The sequence below is a fragment of the Ceratotherium simum genome, chromosome 16 (genome assembly GCF_057802395.1).
Source record: "Ceratotherium simum simum isolate JZ-2026a chromosome 16, ASM5780239v1, whole genome shotgun sequence".
NCBI lineage: Eukaryota > Metazoa > Chordata > Mammalia > Perissodactyla > Rhinocerotidae > Ceratotherium > Ceratotherium simum.
Window position 1 is genome coordinate 573,256 of NC_141915.1, and position 18,890 is coordinate 592,145.

The 18,890-nt window shown below is 51.6% G+C and overlaps 1 protein-coding gene across 7 annotated transcripts in view; it reads left to right on the forward strand.

Moving 5' to 3' along the window:
* The first annotated feature begins 2,316 nt into the window (after nt 1–2,316).
* MPRIP (myosin phosphatase Rho interacting protein) overlaps nt 2,317–18,890 on the forward strand; it is a 141,182-nt gene continuing 124,608 nt past the window's right edge. For 4 of the 7 annotated variants that reach the window (XM_087440262.1, XM_087440261.1, XM_087440260.1 and 1 more), the window contains exon 1: nt 2,318–2,784. In XM_087440262.1, the coding sequence (XP_087296388.1) occupies nt 2,662–2,784 (123 nt within the window). In that variant the 5' untranslated portion in view covers nt 2,318–2,661. Of the gene's footprint in view, nt 2,785–18,890 lie in introns of all 7 variants that reach the window. The other 3 variants (XM_087440263.1, XM_087440264.1, XM_087440266.1) reach the window with 3 other exon arrangements.

An 18,890-nucleotide genomic window follows, 5' to 3' on the forward strand; every position in this document is an offset into this window, starting at 1 on the left:
TGGATTTGCTTGTCTGCCCCCTGTTTCTATTCGTCTCCACTTGCTGGAGTGTGAGCTCCTTCTAGGCAGGCCTGAATCAAACTCGTATGTATGTATGTATGTATTTATTTTTGTGAGGCCCTGAGCTAACATCTATTGCCAATCCTCCTCCTTTTTTTCCCCCTTTTTCTCCCCAAAGCCCCAGTGGATAGTTGTATGTCATAGTTGCACACCCTGCTAGTTGCTGTATGTGGGACGCGGCCTCAGCATGGCCGGACAAGCAGTGCATTGGTGCGCGCCTGGGATCCGAACCCGGGCCGCCAGTAGCGGAGCGCACGCACTTAACCGCTAAGCCGCGGGGCCAGCCCCCAAATGCGTCTTTATCTCCCAGCTCTGGAGCCCTCCCATTCCAGGCAGCTGCTGGATGTGTCCACCGACCTGAGCAGAACATGCCAAGCATTTTCTTAACGCAAGTGGCCTTTGAGTTGACTTTGAGGCATGGGTAGGATTTTAAAAAATTATTTTAAAACAAGTTGTACACACGCACACAATACCAATCTAAAAAGAACGAAAGGGCTTACAGGGAAAATTAAAAGTAGGTCACCTCTCAACCACCCAGCTCCCCTCCCCAGAGGCCACCATTGGTATCAGTTTCTGAGTATCCTATGCAGGCAAGAAGTGTCAGTGTCATCCCCCCTGCCCCCCCCTTTTTTATTTTGCAAAAATTTAAACCAACAGAAAAGTTGCAAGAATTTTACAATAAACACCCTTTGCCTAGATTCACTAATTAACATTTTGCCACATTATGCTGAATATTTCAGAAGCATTATATCATATAATGCTCACAACAACCATTTGATCACACCAATTCTGTAGAGGAGGTGACTGAGGCAGCAGGCAGGTGGAGGGACTTGCTCAAGGCCATGGAGCTAGTGAGGGGTGGACCTGGGCTTCCCCCTCAGGCTGCCTAGAACTTTGACCCACCTTCCTTCAGCTCCCTTTGGAGAAAAGCATTTTATTACACTAAGTTGAAATCCACCTCCCTGAGATATTCACCAGATGATCCGTGGAAAAGTACACAGCTCTGGGAGCATTTGCCACTTCTCCTAAAACCTGCCCACTCCCTAAGCAACAGCTGCTGTCGCTGCTGCTAACACACACTTCAGTGCCACCTCCTCTGTGAGGGCTGAGTTAGCTCACCCCTCTGTTTAAAAACTCCCTTCATCGACGCTGGCTGCCAGCAGGATGACACTTACACGCCCGGGTGACCGCCCTCACGCCTCGGCCGTCCTGCTCCTTCCTCCTCTACTTCCACCTCTAGCCGTCCGTCCTCAGCCCCTCGCTGGCTGCTTTCATTTCCCTTCCTCCTTGAAGCTGCCCCTAATTTTTCCAAAGAGCACATTTCCCCATCTCTGGGCTCCCGAACCTTCCGCCTGTGCCTCCGTTAGTCTTCTCCAGGCGGTTGTTCGGCCACCAGACTGGACAGTGGAGGACCGGAGCGACGGTTCAGCCTTCCTAGCAGAGCGCCCCTGCATCAACGACCGCAGGCGCCGGAGCCTCAACTTCCTCAAGCTCATAGTGGGGGAAAGAGCCGAGCTCACTACCTGGCGGAGAGTCAGCCTTCACTAACCTCCCCTAATAGAACTGACAGCTCTTCCAGGCTGACATCTTCCCTTAGTCATCCCCGGAAACCCTACCTCCTATTGCTTAACTTCTCGCCTCAGTTTCCTCACAGGGAAAATGGAGACGATAATGGAGAGGCTGTGAAACTTTAATGAGCTGAGGTACATCGAGCACCTGGACGTTATCTGACCCTTATTAATAATGCTACCTAGGACTACTGCGACGGGGCCCGGAGCACAGCAGGCGTTCAAGCAATCCGCTCAGAGCCGGCTCGGGTGTCCAGGACCGGCGCGCGAACACAAGGTCGGGAGCGAGGTTTGCAGAGAGCTGGCCGGAGGTCGGTCCCGCCCCCACCCCCGCAGGCCTCCGCCCCTCCCCCCGCCCTCGCAGGCCCCCGCCTCCACTCTCCCCCCGCCCCGGCCCCCGCAGCTGTCAGGGGCTCGGCGGCCTGGGCGCCAGTCCACCAAACCTGAACGTCCCATCCCCGCGCCCCCACCTTCCTGCGCCGACACACGCTACCTTGCGCCCGGCGCCTTCGTCCCGCCCCCGGCTCCCATTGGCCGAGGGCCTCCTTTGTTAGCCGGGGCGAGCCGCTGCCATAGGCCGGCCGGGCCGCCGCTCCCGGGCCGCGGCCCCGCCCCGCGCCCGCCGCTCCCGCCCGCCGCCCGCCCCGCCCCCAGTGCGCGGGCCGCCCGCCCCCATTTGCTGCGGCCGTGGGCGCCGAGGGCAGCGGCGGCGGCACCGAGCGGAGCGGCTGGACGCGGCGCCCGAGAGGGGCGGAGTGAGGCGCGGGCGCGGGCTGCGTCCATGGGCCTGCGGCGGGCGGGCGGCGGCCGTGCGGGCGGGCGGCGGGGACCGCGCGCGCTGTGAGGCCCGGGCGCGGCGTCGAGCGGGGCGGCCGCCGGAGCGGCCCGCTGAGGGCCGGCGGGCGTGCGGCGGCGCCCGCGCTGAGCCGGCCGAGCCGCCCGCCGTGCATGGTGCCGCCGCCCGCCTGCGCCGCCCGCCGTCCGCCGCGAGCGCCGGCCGGGCCTGCGGGCCTGCGCCGCCGCCGCGCCGACCATGTCGGCGGCCAAGGAGAACCCGTGCCGGAAATTCCAGGCCAACATCTTCAACAAGAGCAAGTGTCAGAACTGCTTCAAGCCCCGCGAGTCGCATCTGCTCAACGACGAGGACCTGACGCAGGTGAGCGGCGCGCCGGGCGCGCCGGGCGCCCCGGGGCCGGCCGCCCCGCCCGCCGCCCGGGGACCGCCGTCCCGCCGCGGAGGAGGGAGCGGACGCGGCCCGGTGCCCGAGGGGGGGCGCGTCTGCAGGCTCCTGGGGAGGGTAAAACGGCGGAACAATGCGTGCCTCTTGGGGGCGAGGATGGGGCGGGGGGCGGGAAGTGCATTGACAGACTCGGGACAAAGGGAAAATCCTCAAGTATGCCGAAAAATAACATCCTTTCCCGTTCCCATGGTCCTGCCTGCCGTGTGATTCATGCTTTTTGGGTGACTCAAAAATGCCTGGGTTTTCTTAGTAGGAACAAAGTGCTTGGGAATTGCCTGCTGCCTCGCAGGACCCCCTCGGAGTCTGTCGTAGGAGGGACTTAGACCTGTCCACCCGAGTGGCTAAGGGAGTAGGACTGTCTGGGTGGACTCGGGCTCCCCCTTGTCAGACGCGGCCGGCCCTTTTTCTAAATCGTTGTCACTGCCAGTGGGTGGGCAGAGGTGAAGGGTCCGAAGTCTGGGGAGGAGGGTCTTGCCCTTGAACTTAAACTGGAGGACCTTTTGTAGATGGGAGAGCTGGGGGCTCCTCTCCTACCCTGCCCCCCAGCGCCCTGGTCACTCGGCAAGGAATGAGGAGACCTCTGGGTCCTCGGGGAAGTCGGTTCACTTCTCCGGGCCTTACCTGTCAGATAAGAGCTTCGACTAGTTCAGGAGCTCCCAAATCGGCATCGGTTACAGTCTTTAAAAATACCAAGTCCTGGGGCCCGTCCCTGAAGTGATTTAGGAGAGCAGGGAATTTGTATGGGTAACAGCTCCCTAAGAAGTTGGGGTGCAGTCCCCGCTGGCCTTGGGGACCCCTGCGCTGGTTGCTCTCTGAGCTCCCAGCGTTCCAGGATTCTCTGGAACTCGGGGAGGGCTCTAGGACATGCGGATTCCTTGGATTTCCTCACCAAGCCTTCTGCATCTCCTTGGGATGTGTCTGTGGCCCTCCTTGCCCTCTGCCCCCGTCTCCATCCTCTTCAGAGCTTTCTCTCTTCCCCTGAATGAGGCCGGGGAGCTCCGTTCACATTCCAGTGCAGTATGACCTAGGTGTAGCCGCTCCTTTTGCAGAAGAACCCCTTAGATGGAAAACATAGCTTTGAAGTGTACCGGCCTGGCTGTTTTTAATGCTGCTTAAGTGCTCACAGGGTTTGACTTGTTTACATGGCAGACCAGAGTGGGGTGGCAGGGCAGGCGTTATGGCCTGGGATATGGTGCCTTCCTCTGAGGTCAGGTTCCCAACAGCCAGGAAAAGACTCCTTTTATCTAAGACCAAAAGCTTAACCAAACACTGAAGGCTGCAAAGTCATAGATTGTTAGGACAGAGGGCCAGGTTGGCTTGGGAAGGGTGGAACTCCATTTCCTGGAGAGGTGTTCTGGGGTGGGCTTTAAGGGAGATTCTCTCTTCTTGACTGGATGCCTGTTTCTGGGAAGCAGTTTATGTGGTGGTGGGGTCCTGGACCAGGAGTCAGTAGACTTTGCCTCTAATCTTGGCTGTCACTTTCAGCTGCATGACCTTGAACAAGTGCCTTTGCCTCTGTAGTTTCGTTTCCTTGTCTATAAATTGGGAGTAGAGATCCCTGGCTTTCCAAGCTCACCAGGCTGTCGTGAAAAGCAAGGAATGGTTTTATTAAACTTTTTTCTCTTACAGTTTAAAAAACAAACAAACAAACATCGCCTACAGAATAGTAAACTGGGATTTAGGAAGTTTCTGGGCTTGGCAAGGGTTGTCCTGAGAGAGATTCCTGGTTATTCCAAGCCAACTGCCAAAATTGGTGTATTGGGTATTTACACCTCATAGGGCATCTTTTCTGGTTCTTAAGCTTAGGTACTAGAATGAAATCTGCATATTTGAGTTGAATCTGTTAAAAATTAAAAAAAAAAATCTGTTGATTATTAATTGGATTCAAGGGAAGGTGTCGAAAATGTGAAGTACTTTACTCTTTCCCTGTATTCACAGTTTAACTGTGGATTTTGAAACAGGCCTGAGCCTTCCAGGGCAAACCTGGAATGGTAGTTTCTGAAATACTGAGTGGGGTTATTTGTGCTGGGAGAGATTAGGCCAGCCTTCTACCTCCTGGGATCTTTCGGGAAGAAACTGCTCTTGAAGAGAGAAAGAGGGACACTCAGGGCTCTTGCCAACAACGTTAGCTGCTGCTCTGCATCCGGCCCTCCCCCAGCCTCTTACTCTCATCCTCATGGCTCCATTAGAAAACCTCAGCCAATCGGTTCCCATCAGTCTCCCCCACTGGTCCCTGCTTCCTGCTGCCCCTCCCCACCGCCCGGAGCTTATTTTAGACCGTCAGGGCTGGAAGATAGATCAGCGATCATTGAGGCCACCCCCTCTTTAAGGCTTTTATCTTTCAGTCCTTCTGTGCATTTTTCTACATATGTGTGGACTCAAATACACAGTTATAACCTTTTTTAAGTTAAACTGTATGTACGTATTTGCAACATATATTTTCCTGCTTAATGACATCTTAACAGCTCTTTTCATGTATTACATATAAATATAGCAAAATCGTTTTGCATATTATACTATCAGGGAGGTACTGTAGTTTAACCATTCCCTTATTGATGGACAGCAAGGTTACTTCCAGGTTTTGCTGTTATAAACAGTTTGCTTCAGCAAACAGCTTTCTAAATACTTCTGAGGGTGTGTGTGTGTGTGCACGAATGCAAGTATTTCTCTGGGGGCAGATACCTAAAAATAGAATGGCTGGGTTGACATCAAGCACATTAAATTTTTTTTTACAGATATCACCAAATTGCCTTCCAAAAAAGGCTGTGTCAGACCATTGCTGGGATTGGATGTTATCAAATGACTTAATTCTTTCATAATTTCCCTAATTACCAGTGAGGTTAAGCCTCTTTTCATGATATTTCTTGAATATTTGTGGATTGCCCATTTTTCTATTTGGTTAGTTTCTCATTCCTATTGATTTGTAGGAGCTTTCTATATATCCTCTAGGTCAGGGGTCCACAAACTTTTTCTGTAAAAGGCCAGATAGTTAATATTTTAGCCTTGTGGGCCATATGATCTTTGTAGCAACTACACAGCTTTACCACTGTAGCTTAAAAGCCCCCGTAGATGATACGTAAACTAATGAGTATGGCTGTTTCCAATAAAACTTTATTTACAAAGACAGGCAGGGGCAGGAGTTGGCCTGTGAGCCACAGTTTGCTGACCCTGCTCTAGATATTAATCTGACACCTGTCGTAATTGCAGGTATTCTCTCCCAGGGTGTCACTTGTCTTTTAATTTTGTGTATGCTCATTTCTCTTCTTCATATGGTAGTTTTAACTTTGATTGGAGTTACATTTCCATGTTTTCCTTTATAATTGCTGGTTTTAATCTTATGCTTATGAAGGTCTTCTTTCCAGGATTAAAAAGTAGTCTCTAATATTTTCTTAGGTCTTTTATAGTTATTTTTATGCTTAGCTTTTTAATCCATCAGATTTGGGTTTTAGGAAAATAATTCTGGCTAACGGCAGAAGCTCTAACAGATGCTCTTGAAGTATTCCTGGTGAATTACAGGAAAGGGCTTCTCCAGGTTAGTGCTGGCCTGGAGGGGAGGAGTCTCAAACCCTGGGGACAGGATATTTGCAGGTGGTTGGAGGTGGGGATTGAGGAAACCTGGGTGGGTAAAAGTACCTTTAACAGAAACTGAGAATAACAGATTTGGAGTAGATTTAGGGGGTGGGGAGGAGTCAAAAACAATATGGCAAATGTGACCTCGTGGCAGTGGCAGTCCAGTCTGGTCCTTAGGTGGCATCATACACTCAGGCAGTCCGTGGTTAGAGCTGGAGGAAGGGTGGGGGCCGAGGTAGGAATTCTGAAGTCCTGGGAGTGAATGCAGTCACTCAGGAGGCCGTGTAGAGTGAAAGAAGAGGGGCAGGCGGGGCAGGGAGGTGGATGGGAGGGATTGGTGGTCAGTGGGAGCGGCAGGCCTGGAACCCAGGGTTCTCAGCTTCCGAGTTCTCTTCCCAGCCGCAGTGTGGGTCTCCGAGGTTCCTGGTGGGTGTTGACCTGACATGATGTCTCATTCTTCTGTCAACTTCTGCAACTTTAGGTATCGCCCTTTGTGGAAGGAACTTAAAGTCTAGTCCCAGGCCTGCCGCTGTTTTTTTGTGGGACCTTGGCGGAGTTGTTTTCCCTCCTCAGGCCTCAATTTTCCCATCTGGAGAATGAGGAGGTTGGTCTTGATCTCTCCCAAGGCTCTTCCAGTCCTTCTGTGTCTCTTCTCAGACCTGGTCGAATCCTGCCCCTCGCTGTGCCCATACTCTACTGCCAGGGCTGCTGGGGCCTTGGCGTAGCGATCCCAGACACAGAGGTGGGTGGGCCAGGGCTTGGTCTCTGTGAATCATCTCATTGACTTTCCTTGTTCCTGTGACACTCTTAGAAGTCCCGGGTTATGGAACTTCTTTATTTGACTTCACATATCTCAAAGGCAATGGGGAGATTTCGTGCTCACCCTTTTTAGAAGATTGGTAATTTGTGTGTGCATTTGTAGATTGTTTGTCAAGGGGAGTGTCAAAAATCCCAGACCTTACAAATGGCCGACAAGCACATGAAAAGAGGGTCAACATGGTTAGTCACTAGGGACATGCAGATCAAAACCACGAGGAGATAGTCTTTCACACCCACTAGGACGGCTGTAATAAAAAGGGAGAGTAATAAGTGTTGGTGAGGGTGCGGAGAAATTGGAGCCCTTGTGCATTGCTCCTGGGAATGTAAAATGCTGCAGCCGCCGTGGAAAACTGGCAGTTCCTGAGTTACTGGCTTACCAGATAAGCCAGTAATTCAGTTCCTAGCGTATACCCCAAAGAATTGAAAACAGATATTCTAACAAATACTTTTATGCATATGTTCATAATAGCAGTGTTCACAATAGCCAAAAGGTAGCAACAACACAAATATTCATCAGTCAATGAACGAATAAACAACTTGTGGTACATCCATACAATATTATTCAGTTTTGAAAAGCACTGAAGGACTGAGACATGCTACAACACGACTGAACCTCAAAAACGTGATGTTAAAGGAAAGAATCAGATGCAAAAGGTCACATATTGTATGATTCTTTTTATATGAAATGTCCAGAATAGGTAAATCCATAGAAACAGAAAGCAGATTAGTGGTTGCCAAGGTTCTGGGGGAGGAGGGAACAAGGAGTGCCTGCTAATGGGATCGGGGTTCTATTTTGGGGGTGATGAAGTGCTTTAGAACTAGATAGACGTGGTGATTGAATATACTAAATGCCACTGAATTGTTCACCTTAAAATGATTAATTTTATGTTAGGTGAATTTTACCTCAATTAAAAAAAACGAATGTGCGGGGCCTGCCCAGTGGTGCAAGTGGTTAAGTGCGCGCGCTCCGCTGCGGCAGCCTGGGGTTCGCCGGTTCGGATCCTGGGAGCGCACCGACGCACCGCTTGTCAGGCCATGCTGTGGCAGCGTACCATATAAAGTGGAGGAAGATGGGCACGGATGTTAGCCCAGGGCCAATCTTCCCCAGCAAAAAGAGGGGGATGGGCAGATGTTAGCTCAGGGCCGGTCTTCCTAACAAAAAAAAAAATGAATGTGCAAGAATCTCACACACACGTCCCAGACCTGCCCTCTGCTCCGTGTGTCGTTGGAGAGAACATCTGATTGTTTCTGGAGTCTAGACCAGGAATTGGCAGATTTTTTCTTAAAGGGCCAGACAGTAAACATTTCGGGCTTTGTAGGGCAACAGGCAAAATCGAGGTAGGTACTTATATAACCATTTAGAAATGTAAAAGCCATTCTTGGCTTTTGGGCCTTAAAAAAACAGCTGACGGGGTAGCTTTGGCCTCTCAGCATAGCCTGCCAACCCCTGGGTGAGATCAGCCCTGTCCAATAGAACTATAATGCGAGCCATATATGTAATTGTACATTTTCTAGTTGCCACATTAAAAAAGAAACAAGTTAATTTAAATTATATTTTATTTAACCTAACATCCAAAATATCATCATTTCTTTCTTTTTTTTTTTTTTTTTTTTGGTGAGGAAGATTGACCCTGAGCTAACATCCATGCCAATCTTCCTCTATTTTGTATGTGGGATGCCACCACAGCATGACTGACGAGTGATGTGTAGTTCTGTGCCTGGGATCTGAACCTTCAAACCCCGGACTGCCAAAGTGGAACGTGCAAACTTAACCACTACGCCACGGGGCAGTCCCCCAAAATATTATCATTTCAACGTGCAAAGAAGTTATGTGCAGTTTTACGGTTATGGCACCTTTCGGTTCAGACTGGCCACTTTCAGGTACACAGTAGCCACGCGTGGCGGTGCCGACAGTGTTGGACGGGGTAATGCTAGTGCAGTGGCCTGGCCTGCAGCTGGGCCCTTGAGGCCCTCGGGGAAGGACAGGGTGGGAAGACGGTGCTTGTGGGTTTCTCCTCCTCCATGAGGTGTTGTGCAGACAGCCTGCGTTCGGAGGATTCCTGAAATGCTGGTTCTCACCCTTACTCCTGTTTGTGTCCCCTGCTTGATGTCTTTTTGCCAACTTTCGGGTGTTCTTTCTTTGTAAGTCACATCTTCTTTGGTGACTCCTGATAGTGTGTTTGAGAGCTGGGGCTCTGATTCCCACTCCCGCTCCAGGGGCAGAAGGGAGGAGGGTGCTGGTTGCCGTGGGGAGAGGCTGGTGTGCCCCCAGGCACGCTGCGTTCTGACCCGGCCCTTCGTGTTGGCCCGGGTTCTGCAGCCTCTCCTAGCTGTGCTCTCCCCTGCGCTCCCGCCTGCTGCCTGACCTTTCTCTTGAGCTCTTTTTCCCTTGCCACACGGAAGGACTACAATCGAAGACCTGTGTTCTATTCTTGGCACAGACATGCAGGGTGCCCCAGGAAGGTCACTTACATTCTCCGAGCCTTGGTTTTCCACCTATAAAGCTGTTGCCCACATTCGGTTTACAGGGAGTGGTGTGCTAATGGGATGGATGGAGGGGCCGGCTAGGCCTGTGGAGGTTACTGAACTCCTTTGTGGTAATTAATATTCCAGGAAGCACACTGACAGCCTCTCCTGTGGGGAATGGCCTTCGTTTGGCTATCTCCTGATTACTAGGCCCTGATGCTGTTTAGCCGAAATAAAGAAATTTGACTTGGAATGTTTATCTTTACATTGTTCCCAAGCTGCCATTGAGTCTTGAAAGAGAGGAGAGAGAACCAATCAGAACCAGGGAAGAGAGGAGCAGGACTGACATCCTAATACTGTGGGGGGAGAGGCGAGGGAGGAAGTGAAGAGCACTGGGTGCTGGTTTGGAAGCGTTTAACCTGAGAAAACACACTTTTCTTTTATCCTTGGAAACTCACTCTCCAAGCCTCACTTTCCCGTCTGAAATGACACACTTGGACCAGGTCAGTGGTTTTGAAACTTTTATTAAACTGCAGAGGCTTCTACTCAAAGGAATCTCGTATGGAAATGCTGTGTATGAGACAGAAAAGGCGACACGGTTCTGGGCGACACGAGTTCAGAGTCTGGAGCTTGGCCTCCTGGCCGCCTCCTCTTCCCACCCATGGGGTCTCCAGTTGTCTCTGGGGGCTACAAGGGGCAGGTTTGAAAACTCTGCCCTAGAGTTTGTGGTTCCTCCAGTGTTAGTAGTTGAGGGTTTTGTGAAATCGTCCGCAGTGGTTTCATAGCTGCCTTGGGATGGAACCTCCAAATGCCCAGCCCCATTGCTCCCGTCATATTTTCAGTTCCTTCGGGGGCGAGACAGCCAGTGGGTTGATTCGCTGGCATTTTGTCTCTGGAGACTGGAATTGGAATCTTCCAAACCACTCGCTGGTTTTCTCAGTCGAGGTCATCCTAGTTCACATGAAACCACAGCCTAGTTTTTGCTTGGAGCCTGTAACCCTTTCGGCTCCCTTGCAGTCAGCTTGGCATCTGCATGCTGCTCTGGACGGTGGCCTGTGCCGGTCTGTGGGGCAGCTTGCAGTGAGAGTGAGCGGATGGGCCTGTTGGATCCTCCTGAGTCTCCATTGCACTGAACCAAGTGTTGTGTACCATGATCTCAGTCCGCCTTGGTCGCTGAGGAGGCGAGCAGGGCTGGTGGCAGCATGGCCACTGGTGGAGGAGGGGACGTGGAGTTTCAGAGAGATTGGGTAGCCTGCCTGAGGTCACCGAGCTGCCTAGCGATGGGGCTGTGATACAAAACTTGGTTCCATGTGGTTCACACCAGTTTTCGTGTGGCCAGGAGCCTGTCTTCCCTGCCCTTGCGAAGGCCACTTTGTAATTTTACTTATTTATTTATTTTTCCCCAAAGCTCCAGTAGATAGTTGTATGTCATAGCTGCACATCCTTCTAGTTGCTGTATGTGGGACACGGCCTCAGCATGGCCAGAGAAGCGGTGCGCGCCCCGGATCCGAACCTGGGCCGAACCGCTAAGCCACGGGGCCGGCCCTCGAAGGCCCCTTTGATTTGTTAACTTTGTACTGTTTCTGTAGGAGGTTGGGGTATTGCAAACTAAATCAAAGTGATTTAATGGACTTCTAATTCCTAGCCCTGGGAGGAGGGGCCTGCAGGGGCTGGGTGATCCCCCTGCCATTAGGTAGGTGAAGGATTGCGCTCGGTTAGCAGATGGAGCCACTGAGACCCAGAGAGGCTCAGCGACCTGCCTAGGTCACAGGAAGGCCAATGTGGGTTTTTCCAAAGTTCTATTTGGCCTCTCTCTGTCTGATAAGAAGCGTTAACCTTTGCCTTCAGAAGCAGGGCCTTGCCCTGACTGGGACTCCTTAGTTTATGGGGTGTGTGGGAGTGCATGTGGGCAGGGTGGCAGTGCAGGACATCGTGCAGGTCCTAAAATCCCCTCAGCCTCGGGGTGTCCCCTGGCCCCCTGACAGGCTGCTGGCCTGTGGCAGTGACCACGCCTTTGGCACAGCCCTGAACAGGAAGGACTGTTTTTCCCCCTGAGGAATTCAGAATCAGGAAATAGTTGTGTCCTTGATCTCTGTAGGTCCTAAAGCACTAGTTTTAACAGGCAGACCAAGGAGGCTCATGGTGCACCTTCAGACACGTCCCTTGCGTCCTGAATAGTCCTGGCCTGTAGCTAAGGAGGCCGGGGCTGGGGAGCAGCTTCTGCGAGTCCCAGTTGAATCAGAGAAAGAGTCCATGTCTCCTGGGTCTCCGGGTGCCGCACCCAGAGCCCCTCCACTCAGAGGCTGGCGAGTGCCCTGGGGTGCAGGGAGCCTCAGGGCTCAGGGGGTTGGGCGTTCATTTGTCTTCCGCTTGGGGACCTGCTCTGACCCAGAAGTCTGGCACAGTCCCACTTTTCATTTAAACTTGCTCAGGTAAGGGAATGGAATGATCGAGAGTGGGGGCTTTCAGCTCAGATTTGAGTGCACGTGCTGGCTCCATTTCTGATGCTGATTGAGCAGGTGATTCACAGTTTAGGTGCCTGCGTCCCTCCTCTGAACACTGGGGTTGGTGATACCCCTGTCTTTGAGTGCCTGTGAGGATGGTGGAAGCTGTGAGAAATAGCAAGTGCCAAGCGTGTAAATGCTTGGGTGTGTAGTGGGTGCTCAGTAAATGGGGTTCGTTTTGCAAGCACTGACCCAGAGAGGGGACCCACCTCCGTGACTTTGTGGGACAGCTGACCCTCAAACTCTGTTTCTCTCTTCTCCCACGCCCACAGAACAAAAGCCCAGGCTGCCCACTCTCCCGCGGACCTTCTTGGCACCACACTAGCAACTTCCTCACGGTAGCCCCTGGGGATTGGAAGGGCCATAGTCAGCTTGTGTGGGCTTGATTTTCAGAACACGTTTAAGTGTAGAGATTGAACTGCTTTTAAGAATTTTTAGAGGATAGGAGGTGGAGAGGCCTGGCGCCATCAGCCGTTAGAGGGTGTGGGCTGTTCCAGAGGGCAGTGGTCAGCACAGTGGCCACCCCCAGCCCCTGCTAAGCCCAGAGAAGCACAGAGTCCAGGTCCCTTGAATAGCAGTGGCAGATCCCAATTTCAGAAGTCACTTTACATAGAAGTGTCTGAGTTGCCATCAGCAAGGTGAGAGAGGATTAAGAGAAGCCGCTTATCTCACTGGTGTCCTTGGAAGCAGTTGTCTGAGAATCAAAGTCCTTGTGCCCGGTGCCTGAGTGAAATGGCCAGAGGAGGGTAGAGAACAGCCCGGGTCTAGTCACAAATCACTGGGCAGGTGGCTGGGAGATCTGGCCAGTGTGTGTTCTGGCTCTTTGGTCACCAGCGTTGATTCATCGCCTGTCAGCAGCTGGGTCCTTCCAGCCTTCTTCCCCCCTGTCCCCCCACCTTTACAAGTCACACCCTTCAGAGAGTGGAACCTTCTGTCAAGGGGACCTTTCTATAGCGTCTAAACAAGTAGAAGTGGCTCCCTGCGAGAGCCTGCGAACAAGCTCTCCTAACAGGCAGGCGCCAACTCGGCAAACAGTCCCGTGACTCTTAGTTCCCACATCTTCCTTCCTGCATAGAAGCCCTGTGAGCTTAGGGGTCTTCTTCCTGGAGGAGCTGGGCTAGCTAGCATAGCCATGAAGCCTTCTAAGGTGGGGAGGTTTTCCTATACTTAAATCAAAGGAGCAGTTGACATGCTCTGGGATTAGGTATTGCTGTGGTGGTGGCATTCATGGCTCATAGTAATGGCTGTGTGCCAGGCCACCATTAACTTGTTTATATCCACAGCAGCATTATGGAATAAAGAGATGAGAAACTGAGATTGGAGGCGGCCGTGTCACTTGCCCAAGGGTTACCCAGTGAGGGGTAGAGTGGAGACACAAACCCACACGGTCTGACACAGGGCCTCCTCCTTCCGCTGTTTCTCGTGCTGACTCAAGTGGGGGCAGGTGGGCCTCTGGCCGTGAGACCTCTGACCGTGTGTGTCCCTCGGCCCCTCATGTCCAGGAGCCAGGGGCTGTCCTGTGGGAAGGGTGTGTGTGTGTCCTAGGAAGGATGGGGTTGGACGATGAGGCTCGGGCTGAAGTTATTTAGATTTCCCGTCCCCTTTTTTTTTCTTCCCATGGCACTCTCCTGTCCTACCTGTTTCTTAATGGGAAGCACTGCTTTTTGAGGGACAGGGTGTGACTCTCCTGCAGAGCTGTTGCCCCGGAAATTTGTCCCCACGCATTCTTTAGCATTCCTCCCTTTGCCACGGATGGCGTCATGTTCCAAAAATCCCGCGGCTGTGGGCTCCTGGTCCAGACCAAACAGGGAAGAGGCTTTTAAGAGCCGCTTTCCCCTTTCTCCTCCGGCTGCTGCAGTGCGAGGAGGGGCCCTGAGCGTGGGCTACGCTCGCAGGGCATGCTTGTGGGCAGAGGGGCGAGTGGGCCGCAGCACCGGGGAGAGGAGAACGGAGAGCAGGCCAGCTGCTGCGTGCCCTTGCCCTCTCTGGCCTGGGGTCTAGGGAGCTCTGTGAGTGGGTTTTGTTTTTGTTTTTGTGTTTTGAGGCAAAATTCACATAACATAAAATTGACCATTTTAAAGTGTACAATTCAGTTGCATTTAGCATGTTTACGATGTTGTGCAAACACCACCGCTCTGTGGTTTAAGATATTTCATCACCCCAAAAGAACACCCCATAACTATAAGTAGTTTCTCCCCACTTCCCATCCCCAGTCCTCAGCAACCACCAATTTGCTTTCTGTCCCTATGGATTTACCTATTCTGGAGATTTCATCAAAATGGAATCATAGAATATGTGACCTTTTGTCTGGCTTCTTGCACTTAGCATGTTTTCAGAGTTCATCCATGTGGTGGTGTGAATCAGTACTTCATTGCTTTTGTATGGCTGAATAATGTTCCGTTATGGGACATTTGGTTCATCTGTTTATCTGTAGGTGGACATTTGAGCTGTTTCCACCTTTGGCTGTTGGGAATAGTGCTGCTATGAACATTCGTGTACATGTTTTTGTTTGAACACCTACTTTCAGCTCTTCTGGGTAGAGACCTAGAAGTGGAATTTTGATGTCCTGTGGTAATTCTGTTAGTGAGCTGTGTTTTGAATCAGGATGTGAAGCCAGACATCAGCCCTGCAGACTGTTGGGTGGTAGGACATTGGAGATGGTGGAGGGAGTGGTGGACCCTGGGTGACCCTGGGTGGAGAGCCCGGTGCTCCTCGTTTGGAGGAGTCCCGGATGGAGAATGGGGGTCCAGGGCAGGCCTCAGGGTTGTGAGCGCTGTGTGCAGCTCTGAGGTGGTGGCAGAGGGGGTCATGCCTGTGCACAGGGGTGGCTGAGCCCCTTTGAGCTTCGTTTCCTCCTCTCTTCCCTTTTTTCTAACCTGAAGATCAGCTGAGTTGCTAAGAAGGGGCTAAACTGGGGCTTTAATGTTGTTGGGAGCGGGGCTGAGGGGACATGGGAGTTGAAGGCCAGACAACATAGGGAGATGCTGGTGCACTCCAGAGTGGGCGGTGAATGGCGAGCTGCTTGTATCGGGCCTCCAAAGGATCTTGGGGTCGGTTAGATGGAACGACCTATGTGGCCTGTTCACCACTCTGTTACCAGTTTTCAAACTTTATTTCTTTAGCAGTAGAACACAGAGCCCCTCGAAACAGAAAGTGGCACTCTCATGTGTGAAGGCCGGAGGAGGAATGGTGCCACCCATGAGCCCACTCCAAGCCCTTGCTCACCCGTGCTCTGCAGTGGCCCCTGAAACATGACTTTCAGGCATCCTCACTGTTTGAAAACCACGGATTTACCGTAACCCTTGTGTTAATTTTTTTTAGTAGAATGAAATATTTGATGTACACAAAAGAGCCTAAGTAGCGTCTATGTGCAATATATGTACTGTGTTCCTGCAGAACACTCGACGCACTTGGTGTTTCCAGGGTTTCAGCCTCTCTTGATGGCTGGGATCCAGGGGCGGACCTACAGGTAGGTGTTGCCTCCATGGAGCCCAGCCCCTCTCCAGGCCTCCTCTCCAGGCAGAGGTTCGCCTTGTTGAGAGGAAGGTTTCCCTGCCCGGCTGTGTGCAAGAGTCTGTTTCATTTCCAGAACAACTGTAATGCAGCCGCCGGGGGCAAGTCTGGTGTAGACGCGGCCTTTTAAGGTAGTGCTGTTGAGGAGAAGGGACTCCGAGTAGAAATCTGGACACGGAGCTGAAGGCTCGTTTGTGTTTGGAACCAGAGAGCCAGAGAAGTGTCATCAGCCGGGGGGACACTGCAAGCAGAGCCCAAGAGAAGCAAGGTGTGGTGGGGGCAGGGTGGGCCAGTTACTGATTTGAGGACGTGCTGGAGTGTGGGTGGGGCAGTGGGCTAGGTCAGCGCTTCTCAAACTTTTTATTTTGGGCCCCTTTATGCTCTTGATTACTGAGGCCCTCAAGGACTTTTGGTTATGTGGGTTACATCCATGGTATTTACTGTATTAGAAATTAAAACAGAAATTTAAAAATATTCATTTAAAAATAAAATAAATCTGTTACATGTTCACATAAATAACAGGTGTATTCTGAAAAATAACTTTTCCAAAATAAAAAAAAATTTTGCTGAGAAGAGCTGCATTATTTTACCTTTTTGCAAATCTCTGTAACGTCTGTGGATTCTCGTATCTTCCACACTCAGTCTGCTGTGCTGTCATGTCATGCAGCCTCTGGAAAACCCTGCTATGCACTAGTGAAAGAAAGAGAGTGAAAACGGCAAATGATGACTTAGTGTTTTTATAGAAATAGTTTTGGCTCACGGACCCCCATAAGGGCCTCAGGGACTGCCCTTCTTTGAGAGCTGTGGTCTGGCTCCCATTGGGCCGTTTGCTCGGAGGCCCCAGCTGCCTTGAGAGGAGCGGCAGTGAGGACGCCTGTCATGAGGGAATGGATGCGGGCGCAGACTCTGGGCAGACCCCTGAGGCAGCCCTTGAAGCCTCAGACGTGGGATGGGCAGAGGGGGACGAGGGGGCCACCGTGGATGAGTGCCTGCTTTCTCCGGCAGCTGGCACATTCCGGACTGGCTCATCCCTACTTCCTGCCCACAAGGGCTCTCTGAAGAATAAATGAAGTGCGAGTAAGGTAGGCGGCACGTGGTAGGGACTCGATTCGAAGACAGTGGGGTAGGTATTATGCTCCTGACTGCACTGAGAGGAGTCTGAGGCTTGGAGAGGGAAGTTGCTTTGCTTTTACATTTCACCACTGCGCTCTGCAGCTCTCAGAAGGGAGGGGTCAGAGATGACTGGAATGTTTCAGGATGGAGACTGGAGCAGCTACAGGGCCGCGTTGCTGATGTGGAGAGCAAGAGGCAGCTGAGGACTAACAGACTGGGACACGCAGTTCTCCTCGGGGCTCTGCCGCTGGTTTGCTTTGCAGCCAGAAGGCAAGACCACCTGGGTCTTTTCATCTGTTCACTGGCTGGTGCCTGGATAATTTGCAAGACCTGTCCCAGTTCCTGACCTGGAGCTTGGTGTTTGGACACATGCGTAGGAGGCCTGGCAGTGGCCAGGTGGAGCGCCCCTTCTCCCCGGAGATGCAGGGCTGGGACTTGGGTTGGAAGTTAGGGTGGAGAGGGAGCTTCCGATTCCTTGGTCTGGGAGTGGTGGTCGAGTCCTGCGCCCTCTAAGCATGTGGGCAGGAAGGGGATTCAAGGGAATCTTGGAGTCCCCCGGAGGTCTCAAGTGACACAATTGGGATTTTTTATTTTAGTTTTTGAGAAGAAGCTTGGATCGACCCTCAGAAGAGGAAAATTACCTTTTTGGAATTAAAATGTTCCCCAACCAGGTCCTGCCGCTTATATTTAGTAGCTGGACAGGAATTTTGATGCCTTTAATGTTAAATGTTATCCCCATGATCCCAGATCTTTTAGTTATACCACAGTTTTTGCTATGACTGTGTGTTTATGGTATCTGTTAAAGAACGTGTTTTCCCTGCCCCTTTCTTTCCTGCCTGTGGCTCTGCCTTTCCAGCCCATCCGTGTGGAAAGGCCGGTGCTGGCTTCCTGTGAGAGGTTTTGAGCTGGAGCTTGGTCTGTGTAGCTGGAGCTGCTGCCCCCAGTCTGCTTACGGGAGCCTCTCAGGTTTCCAGCACCTTCATCAACTCTTTCCTTTTTTGGCTTTTGAGGAGCTAATTGTCCGGACTTCACGTTGATAGGTGGTGTTTACTTCTTTGGTCTCTCTTCAGGGAGGTTTAAAACAGTCATCAAACTTGTATACGAATGTTCACAGCTGCCAAAGGTGGAAACAACCTCAGTGTCCATCAACAGATGAACGGATAAACAAAATGTGGTCTCTCCATACAATGGAATTATTATTTGGCCGTAAAAATGAATGAAATACCAACACATGCTACAACACGGATGAACCTTTAAAACATCATGCTAAGCAAAAGAAGCTAGTCACAAAAGACCACATGTTGTCTAATGCCATTGATGTAAATGTTCAGAATAGGCAAATCTATATAGACAGAAAGTAGATTAGTAGTTGCCAGGCGCTAGGTTGGGGGTCGGGGGGAACGAAGGGTTTGGGGAATGATAGCTAGAGTCCAGGGTTTCTTTTTTGGGGTGACAAGATGTTGTAAAATGGATTGTGGTGGTGGATGCACTACAGACCATTGAATTGTACACTTTTAAATGGTTGCATTGTAGGGTAGGTGAATCACACCTCAAAAGAGTTATTACAGAAATACCCCCAAATAGTTACTGCCCTCATCTTGTTTTTGGTTTGTGCTCGTGATTCACATTTTGCAAAACCCTTATTTGGTGTCTTCATTTCCCGTCTTGCTGTTGTTTTCTGTTCGACGCTTGCTGCCATTGTGACAGTGGGATCTGCGACTAGCGCCACAGATCCCACCTCCGTTCTGCTCTCCATCCTGGCTATAGGTCCCCAGGGGCACACTGTATGCGCATGGTATTGGCCTTGCCGTCTCATACACACCCATGTGTGCATGGGTGTGCACACACAGCGTGGGGCTCAGCCGTGGTCGAATGTGTGGCAGTAGTGTGCAAGTGTTCTGGGCTGAAACCACCGGGCCATCAGAGAACATTATTTAGAGCTCGGGTCACTGTTTCAGCAAATGTTCATTGTCTTTGCCTCCACCCTGTGCTGCTGCTGATTCGGCAGAAGAGTGAGACTGTCAGCAGATGGTCTCG